This window comes from Eriocheir sinensis, chromosome 15 (assembly GCF_024679095.1).
Source record: "Eriocheir sinensis breed Jianghai 21 chromosome 15, ASM2467909v1, whole genome shotgun sequence".
In the NCBI taxonomy this organism is placed as follows: domain Eukaryota; kingdom Metazoa; phylum Arthropoda; class Malacostraca; order Decapoda; family Varunidae; genus Eriocheir; species Eriocheir sinensis.
In genome coordinates, this window is record NC_066523.1 from 20,800,678 (window position 1) to 20,828,177 (window position 27,500).

The 27,500-nt window shown below is 45.3% G+C and overlaps 1 protein-coding gene and 2 non-coding genes across 19 annotated transcripts in view; 1 reads left to right on the forward strand and 2 right to left on the reverse strand.

Annotated features, from left to right (window-relative positions):
* Positions 1–27,500, reverse strand: part of LOC126999031 (nascent polypeptide-associated complex subunit alpha, muscle-specific form-like) — a 107,398-nt gene that overhangs the window by 47,437 nt on the left and 32,461 nt on the right. For 12 of the 17 annotated variants that reach the window (XM_050861359.1, XM_050861370.1, XM_050861368.1 and 9 more), the window contains 6 exons: positions 14,325–14,421; positions 12,703–12,867; positions 10,031–11,119; positions 7,610–7,675; positions 6,814–6,933; positions 5,654–5,752 (listed from right to left, as the gene is read on the reverse strand). In XM_050861359.1, coding sequence (XP_050717316.1) covers positions 5,654–5,752; positions 6,814–6,933; positions 7,610–7,675; positions 10,031–11,119; positions 12,703–12,867; positions 14,325–14,421 — 1,636 coding nt within the window. The remainder of the gene's footprint in view (positions 1–5,653; positions 5,753–6,813; positions 6,934–7,609; positions 7,676–10,030; positions 11,120–12,702; positions 12,868–14,324; positions 14,422–27,500) is intronic. The other 5 variants (XM_050861369.1, XM_050861373.1, XM_050861374.1 and 2 more) reach the window with 3 other exon arrangements.
* Trnaf-gaa (transfer RNA phenylalanine (anticodon GAA)) lies at positions 26,318–26,390 on the reverse strand. The gene has a single exon. It is a non-coding gene; the product is annotated as a tRNA-Phe (tRNA).
* Positions 26,620–26,691, forward strand: Trnap-agg (transfer RNA proline (anticodon AGG)). Its single transcript has one exon. It is a non-coding gene; the product is annotated as a tRNA-Pro (tRNA).

Below are 27,500 nucleotides of genomic sequence, written 5' to 3' on the forward strand. Positions count from 1 at the left end.
TGGGAACCCCCTCAATTTGATACAACCGAGCGGGAGGTGGAGGTCGATGACCCCCAGACGGAGGAGAGTAGCCCACCGAGATGCTGCATGGGACGGGGAGGGGGAGGGTCAAGCCTCAGCCCGGCGATGTGTCAACAAACCCCATTTCTAATAGACCTTATTCCATATTAGACGTACTTTGGCTTACTTCTACATAACAGTTAGCAAGAAAACACTTATTACAAGATCAGTCACTCTACAATGTATGTAAAAAATACCCAAAGTCCTGTAAATAAAATTTTCATCACCATATGATACATTTACGATATTAAACAGTAAATACAGTCCAGTGCCAATAGAAATAGGAGGACAAAATTGATATCTGATAAAGTCTCGTACACAGACGATTCCTTAAAGAGAATGATAGCAATGTATGATACATGCCAGTGAGAGGTATAATCTTCTTACAAGTATCCTTGTCAACACGAGTTTGTCATTAATCGAATATTCATACAAAACCAGGCGAGGTAGTATCAAATTTTAACCGACCCCTTTCGACACTTCTCTGGGTGGCGCTGGGTGTATGTTATGGAATCTCGCCTGTTGACGAGTCTGTGTGTTTTGGAAGAACTTATCCATCCTCACGACGAGCACCGCGGAGAGCGTGATCGCCTGTTTACGTACGAGGCTGTGAGTCTCGGGGGAGCGAATGATGAATGCTCTCAGTGTTTGCCTTGCTCAGCTGACCTCATGTTCTGGTAATGATTATTGTTATTATTATTATTATTATTATTATTATTATTATTATTATTATTATTATTATTATTGCTATCATTATCTACAGGCGAAGAGAGAGAGAGAGAGAGAGAGAGAGAGAGAGAGAGAGAGAGAGAGAGTGTGTGTGTGTGTGTGTGTGTGTGTTAAGCAAGCTATGGGAGTGAAAGGATGAAGCTTACAAGACATTCGTTGGTGCCGTTGCTGGTGTGGGTCGTGGTGAGCGTCGGTGTTGCTTTCTCTCCTATTTGTCTTTGTCATTATAATCTTGTGGGCAGTGCGAAGAACTGTACGTAACGAGCTGTGTCTTTTTTTGGCCACATATTTTGCGAGGTCACTGACGCAAAAACTTTCGAATGATATGCTTTGCTTGATCACAGTTATGAGACCTACGAGATTTAAGATGTTCGATATTACCGTTTTGGTCTTTTCATTGGTAGGCAACGGCGCCAACGCATTGGTTCGATTCCAGTGCTGAGTAACATTATTATTATTATCATTATTAAAATTATTATTATTATTATTATTATTATTATTATTATTATTATTATCATCATAATTATTATTTTCAATGAGCATAATATCATTATTATTGCTATTAATATTACCACTGTTGTTAACACAGTCACTATTGTTCACGAGATCCCTTGCTCAAGAGTTTTCGGATGCTATATGTGCTTTGGTGGGTCGTATCAGATCTATACAAGGAGAACTAGGGATGCACCCAAGCACACACGCACGCACCCAAGCACACACGCACGCACCGAAGTACGCACGTGCGCACGCAGTACAGAGACGCAAATACGTACGCACGCACGTAGGTAAGTAAGGCAGGCTCACACGCACGCACACGAAATGGAGTAACTGCAAATAATGAGCACTGCTTGACCCCATTTCTATTCATATATCGCTTGTACATATTTATTAAGTTCACTGAAAAGGCAGAACAAATATAGTAAATCTGTATGGATGCTAATAATTGGAATCACAATTATGTAGCTTACTAAATAACGTGCAAGTGAGTAAAACCACTCACTTGATTTATGTACATAATTACGAGGGTTTGCTGGATGACGCGGCGCCGTGAGTGGCAAGGCTGTGCGTGTCCTGCCCCGGCGGACCTGTGCTTGTCGGCCGCGTGGATAACATACATGGACCACATGACTGAATGCATATAAGTCTCGAGACAAAGTGAACATACTGTGTACTATGTGATCATGTTTCCGTGTGAGACAAGTCAGCACACATGTAATAGAGAGCAAAATGTACATGACGGAAATACCCTGTAAAGCGACCTTGCTCGATGCCCTTAGTCTGGGGAGGCGAGGACGCGGCGCTGCGTGACTGCACCACAAGCACCTCCAACTTTGGGGGAATTGGACTCCACCTCCGCCGCAGCCATGACTCACTCTGATTAATATACATGCGTGGATTTCTTGCCGAAGGAGAAAATGTTCCTGCGTTCAAAATACTCCGGTAAGGTCTGACTAACACCATGTGGGGTGCCTACACCTCCTACACCGGCGAGATGCTTACTCAACTACGCTCCTATTTTCTCTTGTTGAAGATAAAGGATCAAGTACTGCGCCCGCTAGCCGCCAAGAATCACAGCCACACACCAATGGAAAGCAGTCACGGTCACCCAATAGGCTTCGACGCATGCAAACACAAGGGGGTCCAAGTTGGGTGTACCAAGCCTCCCCGTTGACTGCGTTGCCTTACGGATGTGTCTTTCAAGTCTCCTACTTTCATTGTCCTTGTAGAGTTCAATGGGAGTCGCGGAAAGGAATAACGAGTACAATGCAAGGTGTCCCTCGTGATACGTCGAGTGGAACGCGTCAGTCAAACGTTCTGCGTCACCGAGTGTCTAGATGCCGAGAGTGGGACGAGGCCAAGGGAAAGAAAGACGTAAAAAAAAAAAGCTTTCTCAAGATGTACAGACGTGCCACGGAGGGTCACGGAGGCGGCGTGCTGGTAAGGCTGATCGATGATAGCTGTTTGCAATATACGAAGTGGATGTACCTTCAATATGCTCTGAAAAAAATATACTTATTCCTCACCGTTAGTGCATTCAAACAAGGGCATACAGGTCAATACGGAAGAGCACATTAATATTTTTTGTTTAGTTATCGAACACACCATCTTTCCTACGCGTCCTCCCACACGCACTACATCATCAACAGCCACGAGGCCCACGCACCTGAAAGCAAACTAATTTCACACACAACTTCCGCATCGTCGTTAGCCCCCAAGTCTTCCTGCGTAGATATGCAGATTTATTATTCAGGAAATATTCATGCCCACGCAAATTAATACCATGCACTTGAGGCTGGCAGTGGGCATTCCCTTCCTGGCCGGCCGTCATGCCAGGAAAAATAATGCTTCTCGACCACAATACGCCGCGGACCACAAGACCTCTTCCCTATAGTCACCACTGTAACGGGGAACAAAAATAGTGCGCTGCGAGGCCTCCTCCCCTCCTGTTCATTAATCACGACCTGTTGTTACTAAGACGCTTGTCACTCGTCGTCACCCCTACCGGGCTTACTAATGCGAGGGGACATCTACTATTATACAAAGAGGACGTTCCTTTCTTACGAGGGATTAGTAGTAGTAATGGCTGTGGGATGTATGCTTCTTCTTTACCATATTTAAAACTTGTCAAAGCCAGAATCAAGGGTAAGGAAATCTTGTGCTGCTAAAATTAGGCTTCGTTTCGCCAGCCTGCCAACGCCCCCACTGCCGCCACCCTCCCAAACACACACCTGTGGCTTAGCCATCACCCGCCACACACTTGCCGCCGTGCACACAGGTGGCCCTCATGATTAAGTGAAGTCAAGAGACTATTTCTTGATATTGATATTTACACACACACACACACACACACACACACACACACACACACACACACACACACACACATCAGAAATTGTCCTCTCTTATTACTCACTACTCTCGTATTACTAACGTTTTGCTTGAACGGTGCTTAGCGGCTTTTTATTTCCTGTTTTTGTTGCCTTTGTACTGCTTCCATTGCTGTAAACACACACACACACACACACACACACACACACACACACACACACACACACACACACACACACACACACACGCACACACAGATGACCTCTCTTCTGGCCTGTCCTATTTACTACTTATTGCTGGAACAGTGCTTAGCAGAACTTTTCTGTTTCCTGTTTTTGTTCCCCTTGAACTACTTCCATTGTTGTAAATACACACACACACACACACACACACACACACACACACACACACACACACACACACACACACACAAAAGAGCATTAAATCCGTTCGAAGCCTCCACAAGCAGGAGAAAGTAAGTGATCAGTGCCACAGGTGACAGGCCACGCTGCCCCTCACACACATTCACGCCCACAACACCTTCATGCACGGTTGGTGGTGATGCATCGTCCCCGACACATATTAAGGGCAATATTCCTAAACATTTCGGCCTCCAAGCACACTGATTTGACAAGACTTTCGTGGAGGTTGAGGTAATTTCCGTGGGTAGACTTATGAGCCTCGTGAAATTTTGCGGGATGGTTTAAGCTTATGAGCCTCGTGATAGTTTGCCAAGGCTACTGCATTTTGAACTTGAAAAACGCGCATGAGAACCAGACCCCAACAATAACTCCACTATTTGCAGCTCACTCCACACCCCCAATAACTCCACTACCAAGGCTCTTCACAGCTCACTCCACATCACCAACAGCACCATTCCCTTGATGTGAGATCCAGACCTAAAGAAAATGGAAGACTTGAAGGAGGGCGACTCACGGAGTAGAGGGTAAAGTTTTGAACTGGGTCAAGGCGTGGCTTAGCAATAGGAAGCAAAGAGTGCAAATCAATGGTAAAAGATCTGACTGGGGATGTGTTACGAGTGGGGTCCCACAAGGTTCGGTATTAGGTCCACTTTTGTTTATTATTTATATCAATGACTTAGATACAGGAATTAGTAGTGATGTTAGTAAATTTGCAGATGATACCAAGATCAGTAGAGTAATTGAGTCGGATCAGGACGCTAGTATTCTCCAAGGTGAACTCAACAGATTATATGACTGGGCGGATAAATGGCTGATGGAGTTCAATGTAGGGAAGTGCAGTATTCTGAGTGTAGGTAGGAACAACCCCTCACATAACTATTGCTTAAATGACACTCTCATAAGTAGGTCTGGGTGCGAGAGGGATTTAGGGGTCTTAGTGAGCTCTGATCTCCGTCCAAGGGCACAATGCATTCAAGCTAGAAATCGAGCTAATAGGGTACTGGGATTTATTTCAAGGAGCGTAAGCAACAGAAGCCCCGAAGTCTTCCTCAAACTATATTTAGCATTAGTTAGACCTCATCTTGACTATGCGGTTCAGTTCTGGTCACCTTACTATAGAATGGATATCAAAATGTTAGAATCGGTGCAGAGGAGAATGACTAAGATGATTCAAGGGTTGAGAAACTTGCCATACGAGGGAAGACTCAAACAGTTAAACTTGCATTCTCTAGAAAGGCGAAGGGTGCGTGGAGACATGATCGAGGTTTATAAATGGATGAAGGGCTTTAATAAGGGAGACATTCATAAGGTTTTGTTGGTAAGAGAACCGGGTAGGACACGAAGTAACGGATTTAAACTGGATAAATTCAGATTCAACAGGGACATAGGCAAAAATTGGTTTACTAACAGGGTGGTGGATGAGTGGAATAGGCTTAGCAGTCATGTGGTGAGTGCCAATACAATTGTCACATTCAAAAATAGACTAGATAAATTCATGGACAGCGATATTAGGTGGGGTTAGATACACGGGAGCTTAGGGTCAAAGGAGCTGCCTCGTACAGGCCTACCGGCCTCTTGTAGACTCCTGCGTTCTTATGTTCTTATGTTCTTACCTTGGGGAGGATGCGAGCCAAGAGCGGGATGCCTGCTGGGATCTCGATGGGGGAGACGTTGCCGTTAGTGAGGTTCTGATTCTCCCGCGGTATCTCCACCTGCGGGATGAGCTGCGTCAGGAGGGCGAGGCGAATGGGGATGAGGAGCGATAGTCGAGTATATGGCACTCTCCTTCAAAGTACAGGGGAGGAGGAGTAGGGAAACGTGTGTGTGTGTGTGTGTGTGTGTGTGTGTGTGTGTGTGTGTGTGTGTGTGTGTGTGTGTGTGTGTGTGTGTGTGTGTGTGTGTGTGTGTGTGTGTGTGTGTGTGTGTGTGTGTGTGTGTGTGTGTGTGTGTGTGTGTGTGTGTGTGTGTGTGTGTGTGTGTGTGTGTGTGTGTGTGTGTGTGTGTGTGTGTGTGTGTGTGTGTGTGTGTGTGTGTGTGTGTGTGTGTGTGTGTGTGTGTGTGTGTGTGTGTGTGTGTGTGTGTGGGTGTGTGTGTGTGTGTGTGTGTGTGTGTGTGTGTGTGTGTGTGTGTGTGTGTGTGTGTGTGTGAGAGAGAGAGAGAGAGAGAGAGAGAGAGAGAGAGAGAGAGAGAGAGAGAGAGAGAGAGAAAGTTATTTTTGTTGTTGCGGGAGTGTTTACATGAGTCACACATTTTCTAAGGCCAGGATGTGATAATGCTGTTACTATTAAAAGAACCAGTGCTGAAAACTGAACAGCTGAACGTAACATTTTTTACATCTACTACAACTACTACTACTACTACTACGACTACTACTACGACTACTACTACTACCACTACTACTACTACTACTACTACTACTACTACTACTACTACTACTACTACTATTCCACCGTTGCAGAATGACGTCGCCAAAGCCTGTCTACCATCCAGCTTGGGTCTTGGTGTTGGGCTCACGTGACGTCACCGCACTATTATTATTATTATTATTATTATTATTATTATTATTATTATTATTATTATTATTATTATCATTATTATTATTACTGTTATTGATACTGTTTTATTTGTCCCTATTTGTTAAAACATGCCTAAAAAGCTAATCGGTGTTATGATATTTCCCTGCGTGACATAATGAGCCCAAAATCCGAGCTAGCTGGCAGACCATTTTATAGAGGCCTTGGGTACAACTGCTAAAAGCCCCTCCCTTGCTCACCGTGGGCTGGGGTACAGGCTTGGGCGGCTCGGGCTGAGGGGGCGGCGGCGCTGGCTTGGGCGGCTCAGCCTTCAGGGAGAACGCGACATCGGGCACTGCGATCGGCACAATGTCCTCGTACTGGTGGAGGCAAGGCGGAGGGAGGGATGAGACAGGGTAGGCGGGTGGGTAGGCAGGTGGGTGGGTAGGTAGATAGAGAGGAAGGTTGGTTGAATGGTAGGTAAGCAGGTAGGTTGATCGAATGGTATATAGGTAGAGAGGTAAGCAGGTAGGTAGATAGGTAGGTATGGAGGGAGGGAGGGAGGGAGGAAGGTAGGTTGATAGAAAGGTTGGTAGATAGATAGGAAGGTAGGTAGGTAGGTAGTTAGGTATGGCGGGAGGGAGGAAGGTAGGTTGATAGAAAGATAGGTAGATAGATAGGAAGGAAGGTAGGTAGGTAGGTATGGAGGGAGGGAGGAAGGTAAGTTGATTGAAAGGTAAGTAGATAGGAAGGTAGGTATGTAGGTAGGTAGGCAGGTCAGTAGGTCAGTACGTGGAACACAGTATTAAGCTTTAAGGAATACTCATCTTAATAGTTTCGAATGTATATCTAAAGAGTCAAGGAAATATATATAAAAAATAATAATTTATCTGCAGCTCACAAAAGCGTAATTGACACAATAAGAGCCATTCATCCTAGCCGTTGGTGAACAATTAAATACAATCCACTGATCCTTTAATCATCTCTATCTCTCAGCCCTACTCCCGCTCGCTCCCTGAACTGCCCTTCCTCACTCATCCGTTGCCCCGGACTCACCTGGATGACTGTCTTGGGCACCTGGTACTTCCCTTTAGGTTTCCACGTGTGGTGCAAGACGCCGTCCTGGTCAGAGGGGTAAGAAGAGGTCAGTACACGATGACAGAGAGGAGGGTGAGGCATGGCGTCTGTATGGGACACCCGCCTGTTCCCCTAACAAGGCATGCTGCCCAGGCGCGCCCCGACCCGCCATGCAGTATGGGGCGGGTACCCGACAGGGAAGTTCGGGGCACCTCACACAGGTCTTCGGCGGTGTGACTTATCTCACGAATTTTTTCTTTTTTGCAATTTAAGGTAAACAAAAAGTTTACAACTGGAAACTAATGTGATTATCAATATTATTATATTTATGGTCATTATTAGTGATTTCCTGATTCTTAGCCCTGGTGAGGTCAAAGTAGTGGAGCAGCAATGGGTGTGAGTAAAGTTGCTGAGACTATAGGTAAGAGGAGCTATCGAGCAACACCACACCTGGAGCCTCATTTGGGGTATTACATGAGGAACCTCGACTATCGAAGTTTTCCTGCGCCAAAGACTGCAGTCCTTGGGCAGAGGAAGGAAAGGAAGATGAGGAAAGAAAACTGGAAAAGTGATGAGGGTGGATACTTTAGCAAGCATGGTAAACCATTAGCGGTGGCTATTTACTTCCTGAGTTTTAAGTTAAACTGTAGCATGTTTGCGGCATCTGTGCGACTATGTACACATGACATCTAAATAAATTACTGAAAAACTAGTTGTAAATGAAACGATATGACCGAGAATGAATGCGTATAAGAACCATTTCTGCAGGCTCTAGACGCTATTCTCGGGCACACAGCCTGCCTACAAGGAGGGGGAGGCAAGCAGAGGACGGAGATCTATAAGCTAGAGGCTGACATATCAGACACACACTTTGGACAGAAAAGTCCCCAAAACCGTGGAAACGATCATCAGTGCTGATCGATTCCAACTGCCTCCATTCATGACACATATGTTTCCGCCTTCCAAAGTGTTGAGCGATAGAAACATACAAAGACAGGCAGCGTGACAGTGGGGGTTCATCCATTTGGAGCTGCACAGCTGCATCAACTTTTGTCACTAGCTGCCGTGTGCAAGATGAATAACACTAACGCTGGATAAAATTTTGTTCAATAGAGTAATTTGCTTGATTAGTTTTATGCGTACATATCTACTGATGAACTGTAAACAACTTAGCAACTTAGCATGGAGCCAATCACCAGGTAAGACTTAACACGAACGTCCTCGCACAACAAATTTTAGGCAGCTGCTGCGCCAATAGAGCCAAGGGGGATGCCGTTTCATTACTATACACAGCTTTCGAAGAAAACTATTTTGTACAAGAATGCTGAAATCAGAGAGAAACTAACAATTAGGAAAACCATTCAACCAATCCGATGAAATTTCAACCTTGCAGCCCCTCCGAGTTCACACGACACAAGCTGCCACTGGATGGAATGAAGCAAGAAAAATGCTAGAATTACAGAGACAGTTCCAGCTGATAAGAATAAGATTCGGGACATTCACAGGCACAGGGCGAAGGCTGCTACTGCAAGACAATGACGGCATGCGACACTACGTGGCAGCGACATGCTTGCTATGACGAAGGCCGAGACCTCTAAATAGGAGGCGCTCGCCTTAACATTATGATTAACACTGGACAGTCACAGCTAACGAACACTGTTCTCTGTATAGAGATTTATAGACAGTGTTCGGCTAGAGACTACGGTGGAAAAATGAAGAATTTAAGTTGAACACAATGTCAAGTGTGTGAAGACTTGGAAACAGTGTTCGGCGCAGAGACATATTCACAAGAGGAAGTAGGAAGGTCCTTGGGTTGTCCTGCCCCCCTTGAGAGCCAACGCCCGCTAGTCCGGGCAGTGCGAGACCCCGAGTGTGTCGCTGACGTCTGTTTGGTGGCGTTGTGCAGTGTTCTCTGAGGCTCGGGGTGGGTAAGGGCTGTGGGAGGTGAGGTGAGGGGCGTCTAGGACGAGGCGGGGCCGGTGGTGGATGGGGGATGGAGGGAGAGAGGGAGGAGGGAGCCCTCGTCGAAGAGGCTGAATATCTTCGAATGAATTTAAATGAACCAAATAAAAATAAACAAACGTGAACCTTGACAAAATTTCGAACAAAAACAAAATGCTCTCGGTATGATTTTACAAAAGTCCAATTAAATTCTTAACAACCCAAAACAAATAATAAAATATCAAAACAGAATGTGTATTATGTACATTGGCGTGTGTGTCATGCTTGCCTTAAGCTTGTTCTAAAATGAATTGTTAGGTCAAGAAGTGTTGGAGCGCGAGTACTTCAAAATACTTGAGTGTGCCTTGAAGAAAAGAGAAAAGAACATAAAAATCGGAGGTTTTAGGAGTAACAAAAGAAAAAGAAACCAAGGGAGGGGTAACAAAAAGTCTCAAATACCTCATCGTAGTATTCAACCTCTTCAGAGTAGAGGGAGCGGCCATCCTCCCCCACCACTGGCCGCGCCTCCTCCGATGGTTTAATGTCTCTCTTAGCTACTCCAACACCAACACCTCCCTGCTGTACCTCCTCCTGCTGCTGTTGCTCCTGCTCCTGCTCGGGGAGAACCTGCTGCTCTATCTCAGTGATGATTTCGTGTAGCTGTTCCTTGATGTGCTCCTGGCTGATCTCCTCCACCGCAGAGCCGCCGCCCCTCACCGTGGTTTCGAGACAAGGCTCCGGTTCAGGTGCCGCCACTGGCTCCACTTCGGGTGTTGGCTCTGGCTGGGGTGCTGAGACGGGCTCGGGTGCAGCGGGTGGTGGGGCTTCCGGTGTTGGCGCTGCAGGCTCTTGTGGCGTTGGGGCAGATTCAGGTTTTGGAGGTGGAGTAGATTCTTGTGTTTTCATCGTTTCTTGTACCATAGCCGGTTCAGGCGGTGCAGCTGGCTCTTGCGTGATGGCCTCTGATGGAGCTGCAGATGGTTCTGGGGTCGCTTCAGTTTCCTGCACCACGGCTGGTTCTGGATGTACAACCGGTTCCGGGGCTACTACTGGTTCTGGAGCCGAAGGCGGTTCAGGGACAGTTGTTGGTTCTTGTACTTCAGGTGCCTCAGGTGTTGCTTCTTGCACCACAGCGGGTTCAGGTGCCGCTGCGGGCTCGGGTTGGGCCGTGACCTCTTCGGGGATAGAATTGGCGTTTTCGTCGACGGAAGGATGCTCGAGGCGGGGCTGGTCAACGGGTGCCTCTAAGGCGGATGCCGCCACTTCGGACTGGCTGACGCTCTGTGCCGACTGTGACTGGCTGACACTGACGGTGGATTGTTGCCCGTTGATGGCGCTGGACTGCTGGCCGTTGATAGTGGTGGTTTGTGACTGTACGACGCTACCAGACTGTATGGACTGTGCGTGGATGGCTTGGGATTGGCTGCTGAAGTTCTGAACGGATTGTGATTGAACGTTGCCCTGCAGTCCACCTTCCGCGCCCTGCAGGCTCACGGCGGACTGGACGGAGGTCCTGGAGTGGCTGGTCTGGGAGCTCGTGACTGTTTGCTATATACCAACGGGGAAAACGTTAGCCTCGCATCCTGCCTACCGGGCCCAGCAAATAGTGAGGGAAGGGGAAGGGGGGAAGGAACAGGGCTGGGCGGTGCCGCGCGTCGAGGCCTGACGGCTTGTCACCGCGCGGCGTCGCCCATCAGTGTTAATGTGAAGGTGAAGGTCAATTTGGCTGCAGCAACAAAGCAATTTTAAAGCAAAATAATTAAAGGATTATGATTATTGTTTTAAAAATAGCATCACCTGGGGACAGGTTATTTGATACAATGCAAAATTTATGTCGTTATAAGATGGGGTAGGCTAAATGCTTTACGTTTCTTTTAAGCAAAATAAGAGGCACTTTAAATGTTAAGGCAGTCATTACTGTGTGGTCAACACCAGTGCAACAATGTTTCGTTTTAAATTCCAACACTCACTTTGAGGTGTGGCAGATTATTTATATTCTCCTGTAGAAAAATAAAATACTCGGTTTCCTCGGACAACGAAATTTGTCACAAGCAGCGAGTCATAAAACGTAAATGTTAATGTCTACTGACTGCTGAGGCGCCGCGGCACACAAACCGCCGGCCGCTGTGTGTGTTTGAGTGCCGCAACGCTGCAGGGACCAACAAGGGGAGGGAGGGGGGAGGGGGTGACTGGCTTATTGTTACAGAAACTAAAAATTAGATATTTTTTGAAAAATAGTAATGATGAAATAAAAATAACTAGCGCTGACTATAATTAGCATTACCGAAGAGGATATTAGTATAAAATTATATAAAAATAAATACTGTTAAAGTTAAAACTGCTAGAAATAATAAATAATTTGTTTTTGTTGACTGGTTGCTTCTTCGCGGCAGGTCGGAAAAGCTCTCTAATGAAGTCCTGGCTCTGTGCACCATAGCAGATGCCATAAAAAACGGAAATTAATGAGGAGCAACTAAAATTCAAATAACATTGTTGAAAACGCAAGCATACACACTCGGTGGACACCATGACGGCAGGGAGGCCAGGTATTAGGCGAAACAGGTAGGGAGGTGCGTCGGGCAGCACCGTCGCGGGCACTGGCCGGGAGGCACCACGGGGCGACGCGGACAAGGCAAACGGTGGCTCTGGTAATGTTGGCGGTCCTGGTGGTGCCGGTGCCGCCCGGCGCAGCGGCCGCGAGGGCCATGCCAGAGGGGCGTGAGGGAGAGCTGGGGCTACTCTGGGGCTGGGCAGCAAACACTCTCATCATTTACTCTACAATATTCTTTAAAGTGAATCTCGTTTTGAAACTTGTGGCAAAGAAACAAATGCAAGACGCTTAATGTATTGTAAAGTGCATCATAAATCTCATTTATAAAAGCTTTTTAAGAAAAACAAACTAAAAGTACTTGTTTACAACTATTTTTAAAGTTTAAGAAAACAGGTCGGCAGGAGGGAGAGAAAACTTGTTTTATAATGGAGCATTTCTTTAGGAAGAAAGAGGAAAACAAGTCAATAAGTAGGAAAAGACAGCTTTTCTTTCAAGAGAGCGTGTCCTTGAGAAGTGACACAGTCAAAAGGAAATGAAGAATTTCATTTTTAAGGGAACATGTCCTCGGTTCACTACTCACCGCCTCCGTGTCGGGAGCGGCGACGGGAGCCATGCTCTCACTACAGGGTGGGGAGGCGGGCGGGGAGGCCGGCCTTGCTGGCGCTCCCTGAGGGGATTCTACACAGGACTCATCAATCTTACCATTCTCGGACACAACAGGCAAGTCCTCTGCCTCATGCACGGCCTGAAAACAAGGCGAGAGGAGTGGGTGTGGGGTCTGGGAAGCTGGGAAGATAGCCGCGGTGGAGAACACGACAGAACACAAAACAACGGGAACGAAGGGAAAGCGCTGGTGGGAAACACAGGGGAGTCACTGCGTGTGGCAAAAATTAAAGGGGGATATGGATTTTATGGGATGCCAAAACTTAGGGTCAGAAAAATACCTCATGCATTAGCTTGGAGGAGGAAAGCTCTATGTCCCTCCTCCAAGAAGGGCCTAAGGAAGAGGGCGGGCGTCATGCTAGAAATCACAAAATTGATCTACAGTGTTGAGCAAGCCGATGGTGCCCAGCGCAGAGCAATTGATCGGGTGATCATCAAACAAGGCTAAGCAACATTTCAGCACGGGGAGAGACGCGACTTGGCAGACGGCTCGTGTTACGTCACTGGCGCGGGTGCCAAATTTTCGTAACGCTCACAGACCAGGGGCAGCGGTGGCCCCGCCGGACCACGACCCCTACAGCCACGTGAGTGATGGACGAGCGGCGCAGCAAGACGGGGCATGACGGCCCATGCCAAGCACTCCGTCACAGTAGATGAATCAAAGGGATTCCTTCCACTTGACTGATTTCATGCTGCATATTATTTGAAGAAACTTTATATTATCACATGCATGCAAACACTCAGGCCCCTGAAGACTGACCACGCGTACGACCTGGCCAGGACCAGGCGCCCAGGGATGGGGGGCAGGGCTTGTGTGCTGCTGATGTTGCTGCTGCTGCTTTCGGCAACTTGCATCGGCGCCGAGGGGTAACACACACACACACACACACACACACACACCAAATATATTTATCTTTCATTACTTCGAATTAAAATTAAATAAAAACTACGTATCGGACATATTATAATATTACAAGATTAAGACGAATGATTGTTATATGATATTAATTAACACGGCATAACTCTTATTTATTAATGCTTGATTATATAATTATAAATGTCTTTATTGAAGGAAGGATGAAATGATGAGAGAAAACACAGATGGGTGAAGGGTAAACGTGTCGGAGTGTGTTATTGCGAGTGGGTGAGAGTGGAGGAGTAAGAGCGTGTGATCGTGTGAATACGTGAGTGAATGCATAAATGGGTTAAGAAAGGAGTGCGTGAGTGTGTGAGTGGAGTGTGTGAATGAATGAGTTAGTGAAGGAGTGAACTGATGAGTGAGTGAGTAAATGAGTGAGTGAGTAAGTGTGTGAATAAGTGATTGAATACATGGATGAGTTAGGAAGCGAGTAGGTATATGAATGGAGTGTATGTTTGTGTGTGAATGAGAAAAAAGCGTAGGTGAGGGAGTGAGTTGATAAATGAGTGAGTGCGTGGGTGGGTGAGAGGGTGATACATGGGTGAATACATGAGTGAGTGAGTGAGTAAGGCATTGAGTAGATGAGTGAAGGAGCAGACAGACAGGATGTAGCGGCTTACCTTGGTGACGGCGCTGTGGTGCTGGCTGAGGGTCGCCGCGCCCAGCCCCGCCCCGCCGGCTGGCACTCCCACCGACGCCGCGCTGTCTCCCATCTCCCTGCGGCGGAAAGACAGACATACAGACATACAGGAGGTGAGGGTCAGTGTGTGGGGTTAGGGAGAGCGTGTCTGTGAGAGGTGATGCTCGGTACAACACCACTTATACAATGTACGTATTACTCCTCCTACTCCTACTCCTTATCTTCCTGTTCCTCCTCCTCTTCCTCTTTCTCTTTCTCTTTTTCCTCCATCTCCTCCTCCTCCTCCTCCTCCTCCTCCTCCTCCTACTACTACTACTACTACTACTACTACTACTACTACTATTACTAATGCTACTACCACTACCACTACTATTATTACTCCTAACACTATTACTACTACTACTACTACTACTACTACTACTACTACTACTACTACTACTACTACTACTAACATCTTCACTGCATTACTTTAATATAGGAGTACAGAATGGCTTACAAGTCAAGTAACAAGTAAAGGAAAAGTGTTCGCTATTTTTCTCCCGTACACAAAACCCCACAAAGGAATTCGAAATATATGAATGTGTACATATCTTTAACCTAACCTCCCCAACAAAAACTGACGGAATCGAAATGAGTGTTGATAATTTAGTTAATGTAGGGAAGTAATTGTGACGTGAGGTTGAATATCATAATAAACAAAAGAAAGGAGAAGAGAATTCGGTGAACGACGAGCAACAGTCTTTTCAACATAGACGAAGCGAAAGCAACCAACGGGAGGTCACGATGACATTCTTGCATCGCTGGAAATGTGAAAACTTTATTGTGAACGTCGTGTAAAAGTAAATACATAATAGTCAGCTTTAACAGAAGACAGAATCAGTTAAAATACGGAGAGATTGCGTGAAAGAGAGAGAGAGAGAGAGAGAGAGAGAGAGAGAGAGAGAGAGAGAGAGAGAGAGAGAGAGAGAGAGAGAAACGCAGACGAACACGAAAAAAATACAAAAAAAAAAAACTACAGAGCGGGATTCAAGCAGTGATCGAGTGATGATGAATAGTGGCAGTGTGCTGATGGTGGTGGTGGTGGTGATAAGAAGCCAACTATCAGCCTTCAGACATAACACTGATAGAGGAAGTGATGGATGAGTTCCTGGTGGTGGTGGTGGTGGTGGTGGTAGTGGTGGTGGTGGTGGTGGTGGTGGTGGTGGTTGTGATGGTGGTGGACTGAGGGCTATTGTGGGTGTGTATTTTGATCGGTCTTGGATCCTCCTCATGATATAAACAGCCTCCCACCTCTACTTCAAGTGTTCCTCCTACTCCTCCTCCTCCTGCTGATAGCTTTCCTCCTCCTCCTCCTCCTCCTCCTCCTCCTCCTCCTCCTCAAGCCATGCGATGCTTTACGGATATCGGTAGGAGCTATTTTTCAGAGTCGTCCGCCATTGGAACAGCCTTCCTGCAGAAGTGGTAAGTGCGGAAACAATCAACTCCTTTAAAAATCGCATTGACCGTCACTTTGCTGCTACGGGAGTACGTTCAGTAGTGCTTTAATCCTTCCCGCAGGCCACTCCTGTGATTGACGGATTGATTGTATCTCTAAAAGCAGACAGCCTCGAAATGAGCCAATAGGCTTTCTGCTGCCTGCTCGTCCATGTTTCCATGTTTCCATGATTTGCTTATAGTTTTCCTCCTCCTCCTTTCCCTCTTTCACCCTTTGCAAGAATCCAACGCCAGGACCTTCATGTTATTTATTTATATTTTTCTCCTCCTGGAGCCCGGGGTCCATCTACAACACTCAGAAGGTCCGGATTCGGACCGAGGACCGCCAGTTGAGGAGCCTTGCCCTACATGGTCTGCCTCAAGAGACAACCGCGCTATCACCGTAGACAGCGTGGTGCTCGAGTATCTCAAGTCCTTCCACAGACACAACACAGGTCACCAGGTCACCACAACACACTTGGTATTTCCGAAACTTTACTACACACCTCAGACCCATACCAGAAAACGTAAATGTTCAGGTTTATGTTCTTATATAGGAAAAGTACCACTCACTTACATACGTCATGCACCAAGTACTTTTCTACTCATAACTTTTGGAAGAATTCACGTTCATCCCCTTTCCTGCTGAACAAGACAACAGTTTATTTATTTTCCAACGCATCAGTCAGTAATTCAGTTGGAAATGTTTTTCTTGAAATAAAAAAAGTTATAAAGGCCACAAGTCACCAGAAAGGAAAAAAAAAAAAAACAGACACGGAAAGCACCAAACTCCTTCAAATAAACACACACACACACACACACACACACACACACACACACACACACACACACACACACACACACAAATAGTCCTGACTCTCCCGTGATGCCATGTGTACATTTTTTTCCCCCTCCAATATTCACGGCCGTGACAACACTCGGCCCGCCACAAACACCCATTCATGTTTGTTTATTCGTCATGATGCGCCGACTTATAAGTGTTTATTTGTTTATGTGTGATTGCGCGCGCGTGTATATGTGTGTGTGTGTGTGTGTGTGTGTGTGTGTGTGTGTGTGTGTGTGTGTGTGTGTGTGTGTGTGTGTGTGTGTGTGTGTGTGTGTGTGTGTGTGTGTGTGTGTGTGTGTGTGTGTGTGTGTGTGTGTGTGTGTGTGTGTGTGTGTGTGTGTGTGTGTGTGTGTGTGTGTGTGTGTGTGTGTGTGTGTGTGTGTGTGTGTGTGTGTGTGTGTGTGTGTGTCTGTGTGTGCATCGCTAACATATATCCTATTTCTGGCGTCTTCCACCTAAGGTCATTTCTCTCAGACCGTCGCATAACCCTGGCCTTGTCACCTCACGCTCTCTCCTCCCTCCTTCCCTTTCCTCTGGCGTAGTGGCAACGAAAGAGGAGCAGGAACAAAAGACTAAAGACGGAAGAGAAGGAGGAGGAGGAGGAGGAGAAGGAGAAAGAGAAGGAGGAGGATGGAGAAAGAGGAGGAGGAGAGGGTTGTGAGGGAGAAGAGTGAGCTATACGTAAACAAAAACGCATCACTCCTCTCACGATCAGGAGGAATATTTACGTGAATACACACACACACACACACACACACACACACACACACACACACCACCTGCCCCGAAAAACACTGCAAACACGTCCCAAGTGCAGGGGTGAGTAACACCGTGACGGAGTGGGCGAAAACACTATTGCGATGTGTGTGTGTGTGTGTGTGTGTGTGTGTGTGTGTGTGTGAGAGAGAGAGAGAGAGAGAGAGAGAGAGATTTACATAGATTTACATAGAAACTCAACCCACACAGACCCCATGGTCCAGACTTGGTGGTCTGTCCTTAAACCTAAGTGATTTTACATTAATCAGAAGACTCCAAAACGTTGCATTTCTATTCTAGTTGATATTAAGTTGAAGGAAGTGACGGTCGAGCTTATTTTTGAAGGAGTCAATCATGTTACACTGGACCACTGATGGTGGAAGCTTATTCCATTCTCGCACTACAACGTTGGTGAAGAAGACTTTGGTGCAGTCTGAATTTACTTGTCTACATCTGAGTTTTACGCCATTGTTCCTCGTGCGCAAAGTGTCATCGATCATAAACAATGTTGATCTGTCTACATTCGTGAAACCATTAAGTATTTTAAAACATTCGATCAGTTTTCCTCGGAGGCGACGTTTCTCAAGACAGAACATGTTAAGGGTAGAAAGCCTTTCTTCGTAGGATTTGTTGCGCAAGGAAGGGATCATTTTCGTTGCCCGACGCTGAACACCTTCTAATTTAGCAATATCCTTTGCATGGTGGGGAGACCAAAACTGTACCGCATATTCCAAGTGGGGTCTGACTAAACTGTTGTAGAGCGGGAGTATTACATCTTTATTCTTGAATACAAAGTTTCTTTTAATGAAGCCCAACATTCTGTTCGCTTTATTTGCTGCATCGATGCATTGCTGTGAGAATTTGAGGTTTGACGCGATTTTGACCCCCAAGTCTTTGACGCATTGAACGCTTTTGAGTTTAACGCCGCGCATTTCGTATTCGAACTTCTTATTCCTCGTTCCAACTTGAAGGACCTGGCACTTGTCTACGTTAAAGGGCATCTCCCATCTATCCGACCAAGCTGAAATTTTGTGCAAATCCTCTTGGAGGCTTTGCCTGTCTTCGTCAGTGAGAACCGAGTTACCAATCTTTGTGTCGTCTGCAAATTTACTAATGCGGTTATTGAGTCCAACATCCACGTCGTTGATGTAAATAATGAAGAGCACTGGGCCAAGGACCGAGCCCTGAGGGACGCCACTAGTGACAGGCGCCCACTCTGAGTTAAATCCGTCAATCACTACTCTTTGTTGTCTGTTGCTCAACCAATTCGCGATCCATTGGTTTACTTGACCGTCAATACCTATTTGCTTTAATTTGTAAAGTAATTTATGATGCGGGACTTTATCAAACGCTTTCTGGAAATCAAGATAGACTACGTCCAGTGATTTGGTTACGTCATAAACAGTGAAGAGGTCGTTATAAAAGGTTAATAGGTTTGATAGGCAGGATCTTTTGTTTCGGAAGCCATGTTGTGAGTCCCCAATCAATGAGTGGCTTTCAAGGTAACTCACAATTTTGTCTCTAATTATGCCCTCAAGTAGCTTACCTACAACCGAAGTTAGACTAATGGGCCTGTAATTACCTGGTACTTTTTGTCTCCTTTCTTGAAAATCGGTGTCACGTTAGCCTTTTTCCAATCTGAAGGGACGATGCCTTGTCGCAAGGACATATTGAATACGGTTGTGAGGGAGGAGAGTATTTCGCTCTTTGTTTCTTTCAGCAGAGTTGGATATACTTTGTCAGGTCCAGGACTTTTATTTGTTTTAAGTGAATGGAGAGCTTTAAGGACTTCATCGGTTGTTATTTCAAAATTAGGCAATGCATGCTCGAGATTTACAATAGTACTGGTGTTGGTGGTAGCGAGAGGAAGACTGTTAGTATTAAACACCGAGGAAAAGTAATTGTTTAAGAGGTTTGCAATGTGTTGGCTGTCAGTCACTAGTGCACCGTCGCTGTTTGTTAAAGGTCCAATACCACTTTTGATCGCCTTTCTGTTGTTTATGTAACTGAAGAAAGATTTCGGATTATTTTACAGTTGGCTGCAATATTTTCTTCGTATCTACGCTTTGCCTGACCTACTAGTCTTTTACTCGTCGCCTGGCATCATTATAAAGTCTAATGTTTTCGGGCGTGCTTTGTTCTTTCTTTAACCTGTAAAACAATTTTCTCTCATTGACTGATTGTTTAATTTCGCTATTAAACCACGGTGGGCTTTTATTAGTGTTAATTCGCTTCTCGCACAAGGGGACGAATGTGTTCTGCTGAGTGAGTAAGTGATTTTTAAGGTTTAGCCAGGCTTCCTCTACGTTGCCGTCATCTGATAGTTGTATTTCTGTTAGTTTTTGTCGGATTTCTACGAAGTTAGCTCTTTTGAAATTGGGCACCTTTACTTTATTTTCAGTCACTGATGATTGAGCTTTAATGTCGACGCGCACTAATTTATGATCGCAAGAACCGAGGTGTTCTCCTACCGTGACACTACTGACTAGGTTATCTTGGGTCGTTATAACAAGGTCGAGTATATTATTTTGTCGAGTTGGCTCAGAAACCATTTGGCTTAGATAATTTTCTTCTAGAAATTCGATCATTCTATGTGACTCGCCTTCTGTACCTGACAGTGTCGCCCAGTCGATATGGGGGAGGTTAAAGTCTCCTAATATCAGTGAGTCGCTGTTATTAAGTGATTGCCTTAAGACGCTGTACATTTCAAGGTCGTCATCGAGTGATTGCCCGGGAGGTCTGTAGGTGACAGATATATTTAAATTGACTTTTGCAATGTTTACTCGCACGCACAAATGTTCAACGTTACTGTTTCCCGGTGTTTTGTCAGTGGGTTGCAAATAGCTTTTGACATAAAGGGCGACGCCACCGCCTCTACGGTTTACACGATCTTTGTTGAAGAGTCTGTAGCCATCTATGTTGTATTCGGAACTTAAATCAATATTTGTGGTGTCGATAAATGTTTCGGTTATAGCAATTATGTCAAAATTTTCTGTTAAAGCAAGACATCTCAGTTCAGAGAGAGAGAGAGAGAGAGAGAGAGAGAGAGAGAGAGAGAGAGAGAGAGAGAGAGAGAGAGAGAGAGAGAGAGAGAGAGAGAGAGAGAGAGAGAGGAGAGAGAGAGGAGAGAGAGAGAGAGAGAGAGAGAGAGAGAGAGAGAGAGAGAGAGAGAGAGAGAGAATGGATAGTGGAAGGATTGATGATATAATATACAGCATTGGATGTTACTGGAATATAAGTATGCCATAATCATTTGTCGTTTAAGGGGGGGATTTTTTTCAACCATATATCTACTACATAACTAAACTACAGGAACATTATATATTTGTTAACGATGATGATAATGGTTTTGATGATGATAATAATAATGATGATATTTTTTTTGGTAGCGGTGTAGTGATGTCGGTGGAAGTAGTATCAGTAGTAGTGGTATTATTAGCACTAGTAGTAGTAGTAGTAGTAGTAGTAGTAGTAGTAGCAGCAGCAGAAGCAGTAGTAGTAACAGTAGTAGAGCCAGTGCCACCAGTCTGCTATTTCTACCGGTGTTTTAGCGACGGTTAGGAAGTGGTGGTGCTGGTGCCAAGAGGAGCTGGGCGTGTGGGCGTAATGATGGCGGTTGTGGTGGTGGTGTGTGGGTGGTGTGTGGGTGGTGTGTGGGTGTGTGGTGTGTTGTGGTGGTGGTGGTGTGTTGTGGTGTGTGAGTGGATATGTTGGTGGGAGTGATTCTGGTAGTGATAGTGATGTTTCGCGAGTTGAAGGTGGGTAGATGGTGGTGGTGGTGTTTTGGTGGTGTTGTGTGGGCCTGGGCGATGCTGGTGATGGCGGGTCTCTGAATATTTTGACAAGGGATAAAATTTACGAGGAATCTTGTAAACAAAAGCAAATCCAAAAGAAACAATAAATGAGTTTTTCTTAATTTTCACTGAGTAAATACAAAATTATTCAAGTCACCTCTGTCACACCCCTCTCCAATTTAAGGCTTTGTTTTGTATGGAAGTACTTCAAACAGACGTAAAATTAGGCTGTCAACGAGAAAACAAATCTTTACTGGGAGTGAGAGATAATTCAGGCAATGCTCAAATGGGGTCTCTCTCTCTCTCTCTCTCTCTCTCTCTCTCTTGCTCTTGAATGCAAAGTGACCACGAGCCGCACAGTGACATCATCCCCCTCCCTTTCCCTCCCACATACCACCCCTTCCTACAACCATTATCAAGCAATGGTCAAGGGTCACAATGCCATCCACAAACGTTCACTCCCTTACTCCTTAATATCCTACTTTTTTTCCCTGCCACATCCTACGCACTATTCCTCGATCCGTCCTAGAGGAACATAGGACGGACTGGGAAAGAGTTAGTGCGGTGTGGCATGGAAGAATAGTAGGAAATTAAGGAGTACGAAAGTAAACGTTTGAGGATGGTTTTGATTCTTGTCCATTGACTGTATGGTCTGTATTATAAGACAATTTAGCTTCTCACATCAACAATATCTAAAGGTCAAAGAGGGAGTCAATCGGGTTCTAATGAGTGTTTCTTTAGGTTCATGGTACAGAAGAAGGGTCAAACTATCATCAGGGTAGTAAAAGTACTTCTGGAAATACCCCAAACTCCTACGAAAGCAGTGTCAAATATGTGAACTTTGGCGACGAAATGTTTAGTAATGCGGCCCATATGTGTTTCGTCGTTAAATTATTGTGTTTGTAATTTGTTGTCTGTATATAGGTAGGGTACAGGTGTTAGGTTCTGTTCACCACCCCATGATCGTCCTATAATGAAACCCCGGAGCCCCGACCTCAATCCTTCACTTACTCAGCCCCCTAACTTCCCTTCCTCATCTCTGGAGCCCCTTCCTTCCCCTCCCTCCTAAGACTTCACGAGGTGCGCCAAGTCCTAAAATCGTGCGACACTTAATCTGAAGTGAAGTTCGAGGTTGGTGTCGGGAACGGCTTTCCGCCTTTCCTTCACCCACATGAAAATGCATACTTGTCGAGACTTTAAAAATAACTCAGTAAATATTACACTGTTGACTAATATTAGGACGTGAACACTTTATCTTTCCTTCCATTTCCTTCCTTTCCACGTGACACTTAGCTCTATATGATATCTACAGGAAAAAAAACATGTTGCAGGTTTCCTTTACACGTCACTTTGTACTTTAGAGAAATAATCATGAAGTAAATATTAATGTTTTCTTATTCCTGTGACTTATTACTCTCTTATTTAACCCTATCACATTATCCCCCCTGTGTGTGTGTGTGTGTGTGTGTGTGTGTGTGTGTGTGTGTGTGTGTGTGTGTGTGTGTGTGTGTGTGTGTGGTGGGGAGGTGTGTGGGTGTGGGTAAACGCGGAAGTGGTGAGGTGAGGGGGTGCACAGAGAAGGACGGGGCTGCGGGGAATCGTAGGCGGAGGTGAAGGTGACTCACTCTAATATATAAACTTGTGTATGCCTTGGTGGGGAACACGGCAACGCTTCGAATTATAATGCGTGTGTGTGTGTGTGTGTGTGTGTGTGTGTGTGTGTGTGTGTGTGTGTGTGTGTGTGTGTGTGTGTGTGTGTAAGTGAGGGCGTGGTTAGACACACCTTCCTATCAGTACACACACACACACACACACAGAGTGGATGCTGCGATAATGCTACGTTATGGGATAAAAATATGCCCGTTCATAGTGTAGCGGTTAACACACAAAACTACGAATTTTTGGACCCGAGTGTGATCCTAGCCAGGGTAGCGGCGTACATCTGACCCAGCTGTTCATTTCCCCTTTCGAGTTGGTCGCTGATTGGACACCTGGGGTTCCCTGGGGAAGATAAATTGTTGTGACACAGATGCGACGCTAGAGACGAAGATGAGCGCTGACATATCGCGTGGATTTCCATTTAATATAAAAGAGTAATAAAAATAATTAACAAAAAGGTGTGTGTGTGTGTGGGGGGGGTTAGCTGAGGAAATGAAACGCCCACAAGTTCTTGGCACCGGCAAGTTCAGGATCTAAAAAAAAAATATCTTGCTGAATTTAGAAGAAAAAAAATCTATACGGAGGGCAGGATGGGGCGAGACGGGGGGTGGGTTGGGGGTGGAGGTGCCGGGATGGATAGGGTGAGGCTGGGGCATCGACCGGAGGCAAGGGCACCGAGAAACAAGAGCGAGATGTAAGAGGAACGGTTAAGGTAATCGGTATGAGTGACCGGTAGGAGATAGGAGAATGAACATGATCTAAGAAAGGTATGAGCTAGTAAGTAAGTTAGAAAATGAATTAAAAGATATGAGTGAGCAAGTATGAGTCAGAGTATAAGCGTGAACTAGCAGAGGCGTAAATGAGTAAAAATTTAGACTAAGAACATGAACTAAGACAGTCACGAGGAAGTAAGAATTAGAGTATAAGAAAATTAACTAAAAGAATCATGGGGGCATTAGGACTGGTGTAAAGGATGCGAGAGTTAAGGGAAGGGAAGGGCAACGTATGGGGCGCATGAACGAAGTGGCATGAGGTTGAGGAATGAGACTGTAGTGGTAAGTAGTAGTGGGTGAAGCGTACATGGGGAATGTAGGGGAAGAGGCTGAGAAACGAGTGGGGTGGAATGGGGCTGTGGCATGGCTTCTCAAGGGGTGGGCGGGAGGATGCTTATGGTTGGTGTACCTGGGGAGAAGCAGGGAGGTAATTTATCAGCAGGTGAGAGGAAATAAAAAGAAAAATATGAAGTGCAGAAATCACATCCGTAAATATAGTCCACGCAAGATAAATATAGAAGGGTCTGGTTAAAATTTCTTGAGATTTTCTACTTTCTTCTTTTTTAAATCATTGTGTTCGTTACTACTGAATAAACTGCAGTGACAGAAGGAATGAGAAATGAGGTAGGTGATTATTCTCTCTCTCTCTCTCTCTCTCTCTCTCTCTCTCTCTCTCTCTCTCTCTCTCTCTCTCTCTCTCTCTCTCTCTCTCTCTCTCTCTCTCTCTCTCTCTCTCTCTCTCTCTCTCTCTCTCTCTCGGGATTTCCCCACGGCCCACGCCAGCGCCCCCCGGCCCCCACTTCAGCCGTCTGTTTCCGTCTTTTTTCCCTACCCGACCACCGCAACGAAGCACTTAGGGCGACGTGACCTTGGCGACAACCGGATGGAGGCGTTGACGCTTCCAAGGCGCGGCAGGTGTTGTCAGTCTCTACACAGGTGCTCGTCGTCTGCATCACGGTGTGTATCAGAAGGTTTTCGATCAGATTTATCCTATAGTCCAGCGTGGTGTATGTTGGATTGAATGGTTTACTTTTTTATTATCTGTTCAATGCACGTGTGGGGGCATATATCAATTTTCACCCCCCCCCCTCCCCCTAGAAAGATTTCTGCACACCTGTTCGGCGCTCGGAGTGTTGACAGGAGCGTCACACACGGCTGAGGATTGAGGAGCGGAAGGCAGGGAAGACCTCCATGAGCATAGGGACAAGCGCGGCAAGTGCCAGGCGTCGGGGTATAAAGAAGAGCTTAATGGCTGCGTCGGGGGGCACCTGATTAACACCGCGCTGAGAGGCCCCGCCCCGCCCCCCGCCGCCGCACCTCGCTACCTCATAAATTTGATGCTGATGCTCCCACGGCCACTCACTCACTCCACCACCATCACGCTCAGACGTTTAGCGGTCCCAAACCCTCCCTGTCACAGCCCTCTCACGTTTTTATCCCTCCTATCCCTTCCCTTCCGCTCCACGCCCATCCAGGACCTCAAACGCCCCCTGCTCCGTCAGTCACCCTCAGAACAGCTCGACGGAGGTGCACCACGGATTTGTCTGCCTCTCTGACCCCCCGAGAGCCCTCACTGAAGCCATACATGCTTTTTTCTTTCTTTTGGGAACATACTGAAGCCAATGGTGCTTGAAGTGGCTGATTGTTGTTAATCATAGTGATGATGCTGATAATAATAATAATAATAATAATAATAATAATAATAATGATAATGATAATGATAATAATAATAATAATAATAATAATAATAATAATAATAATAATAATAATAATAATAATAATAATAATAATAATAATAATAATAATAATAATAATAATAATAATTCTACAAAACTGTCATCACCCCCATCACCAACAACGAAAACTACAACTAGAATTACACTAACCACACCAGCTACTGTTGCGCTCCTGATATTTGATAACTCGGAGCCCTGCATTTCTTGCATAACATTACTGGCGGCTGCGAGGACCCGAGAACAGAAGGCTCAGAAACATTTCCGGGGAAACGTTCCTTAACGAACCAAGAGATGGAGAAGAAATTTTAATTATTTTTAGTTTGTTTGTTTAATTGCCTCTTTCTTAAATGTGTGAGAGGAAAGTAAATTTGTATATAACACAAACTTGATTATTAATATCATAATAAAAAAACATACCGTAAATAAAAGTCATAAATATTAACAACAGTAATCATACTAATAACAACACTAATTACTGCAACTACTAATTATTATAACAACAATAATATTAATATGATTATAATTATTATTGTCATTATTATTATTTTTATTCTTACTACTACCATTATCATCATCATTATCATTAACTGTTATTGTCACTGCCATCATCATCACCAACTTACGAAATAGCATTAGATTGATTTCTAACATATATTTTTTTTCAATAATTTAATGATATCTTTATTTTTTTATTTTTTATTGGGCAGTGTTCGTATAAGTAAGAATGACGCAAGACAACCTTTGATACAAGATAACAACGCAAGACTAACGAGCAAAGAAGTGTCAACCTTATCGCGTGGTAGTGGCGGGAGGGAGAGTCTGGCCACGCGGCGGGACGGGTGGCGCGGACACGGGGAGAGTGAACGACCGCTAAGTAACAGGACATCCAATCAGCCCGAACTCAGAGTGGATCCTTACCTACTTAAAAATACAATTGCCCAGACCCGGGATCGAACCGGGGACCTTTAGATCTTCAGTCTAACGCTCTCCCAACTGAGCTATCTAGGCTTGGAAGAAACATGTTGCTTGGTAACTTTCACCGCCAGGAGCAACGCCTCACCTGTACTGAAGCTCGACGAATTCCCTAGGTTGGGGTTGTTCACTATGGCGAGCACGGCACGTTAAGACGTTAAGTTTGCCTCCGACTTAACAGAAAAAGTTAAAATATGATGGTATTATTATTATTGTATTACTACTATCTTGACTCAAATACCGGCCTGATGTCTATCTTAATACCGGCCTGATGGTCTAGGGGTATGATTCTCGCTTAGGGTGCGAGAGGTCCCGGGTTCAAATCCCGGTCAGGCCCAGGGGAGTGTATTTTTATACCAGAGACGCGGTGACTTAAATACACGTTTGCATATTCCCTCAGTACCTCCCATTCTCACCCCACCAAAAGATGGGACAAAGCGACGGGAGATGCAAGCTCTACATTACTTGAAGAATAAACAAAATAAAAGGGAACTATAAAGGAGGCCAATCGGCTTGCAGATGGCAGCTACGAAGAAACAGTTATTCACCATATACATTCAGCACCCTTCTCCATATATAAATACGTTTTACCAGGAAGCTTTACACGAGCGGTCTTTTGTCGTGCTGCAGACTACTGTTTGGCCGAGCGGCACGTCTTTACAATTGTTTTTCTGTGTGGTTTTCCTGTTGCGGGCGCCCGGGTGTTTGCTGTGGAAATTAATGACCTTCGATATTCCTGACTTGTTTGGTTTAAGACATGCACAGCTATAAATATGTATATATATACACCACTACAGCCAGCCAGAGAAACTTTTTTTCGGACGGCAGACATAGACAACATTCACGGGGTAAGAAAAGCTAAAAAAATATAAAACGAACAAAGCTCCTCTGCGCAGATTTTAGAGGATATAGTCATCATAATTATAATTACCAAACAAAAAGCTGAACGACATGATAAAGGCGAAACTTAAACAACAATGGATGTAATGCAGAAGTCCAGGCTATCACTTTTACTTTCATACCTCTTCCTTCACATGCGAGACACACTTTTTTTTTTTTCTATAACTCCCTACGCGCCACATCTCCAAGCCTTCAATAAACCTCCAAGAAAACAAGCCTCTTTTCTTCGTTTATTTAGGAGCAAGT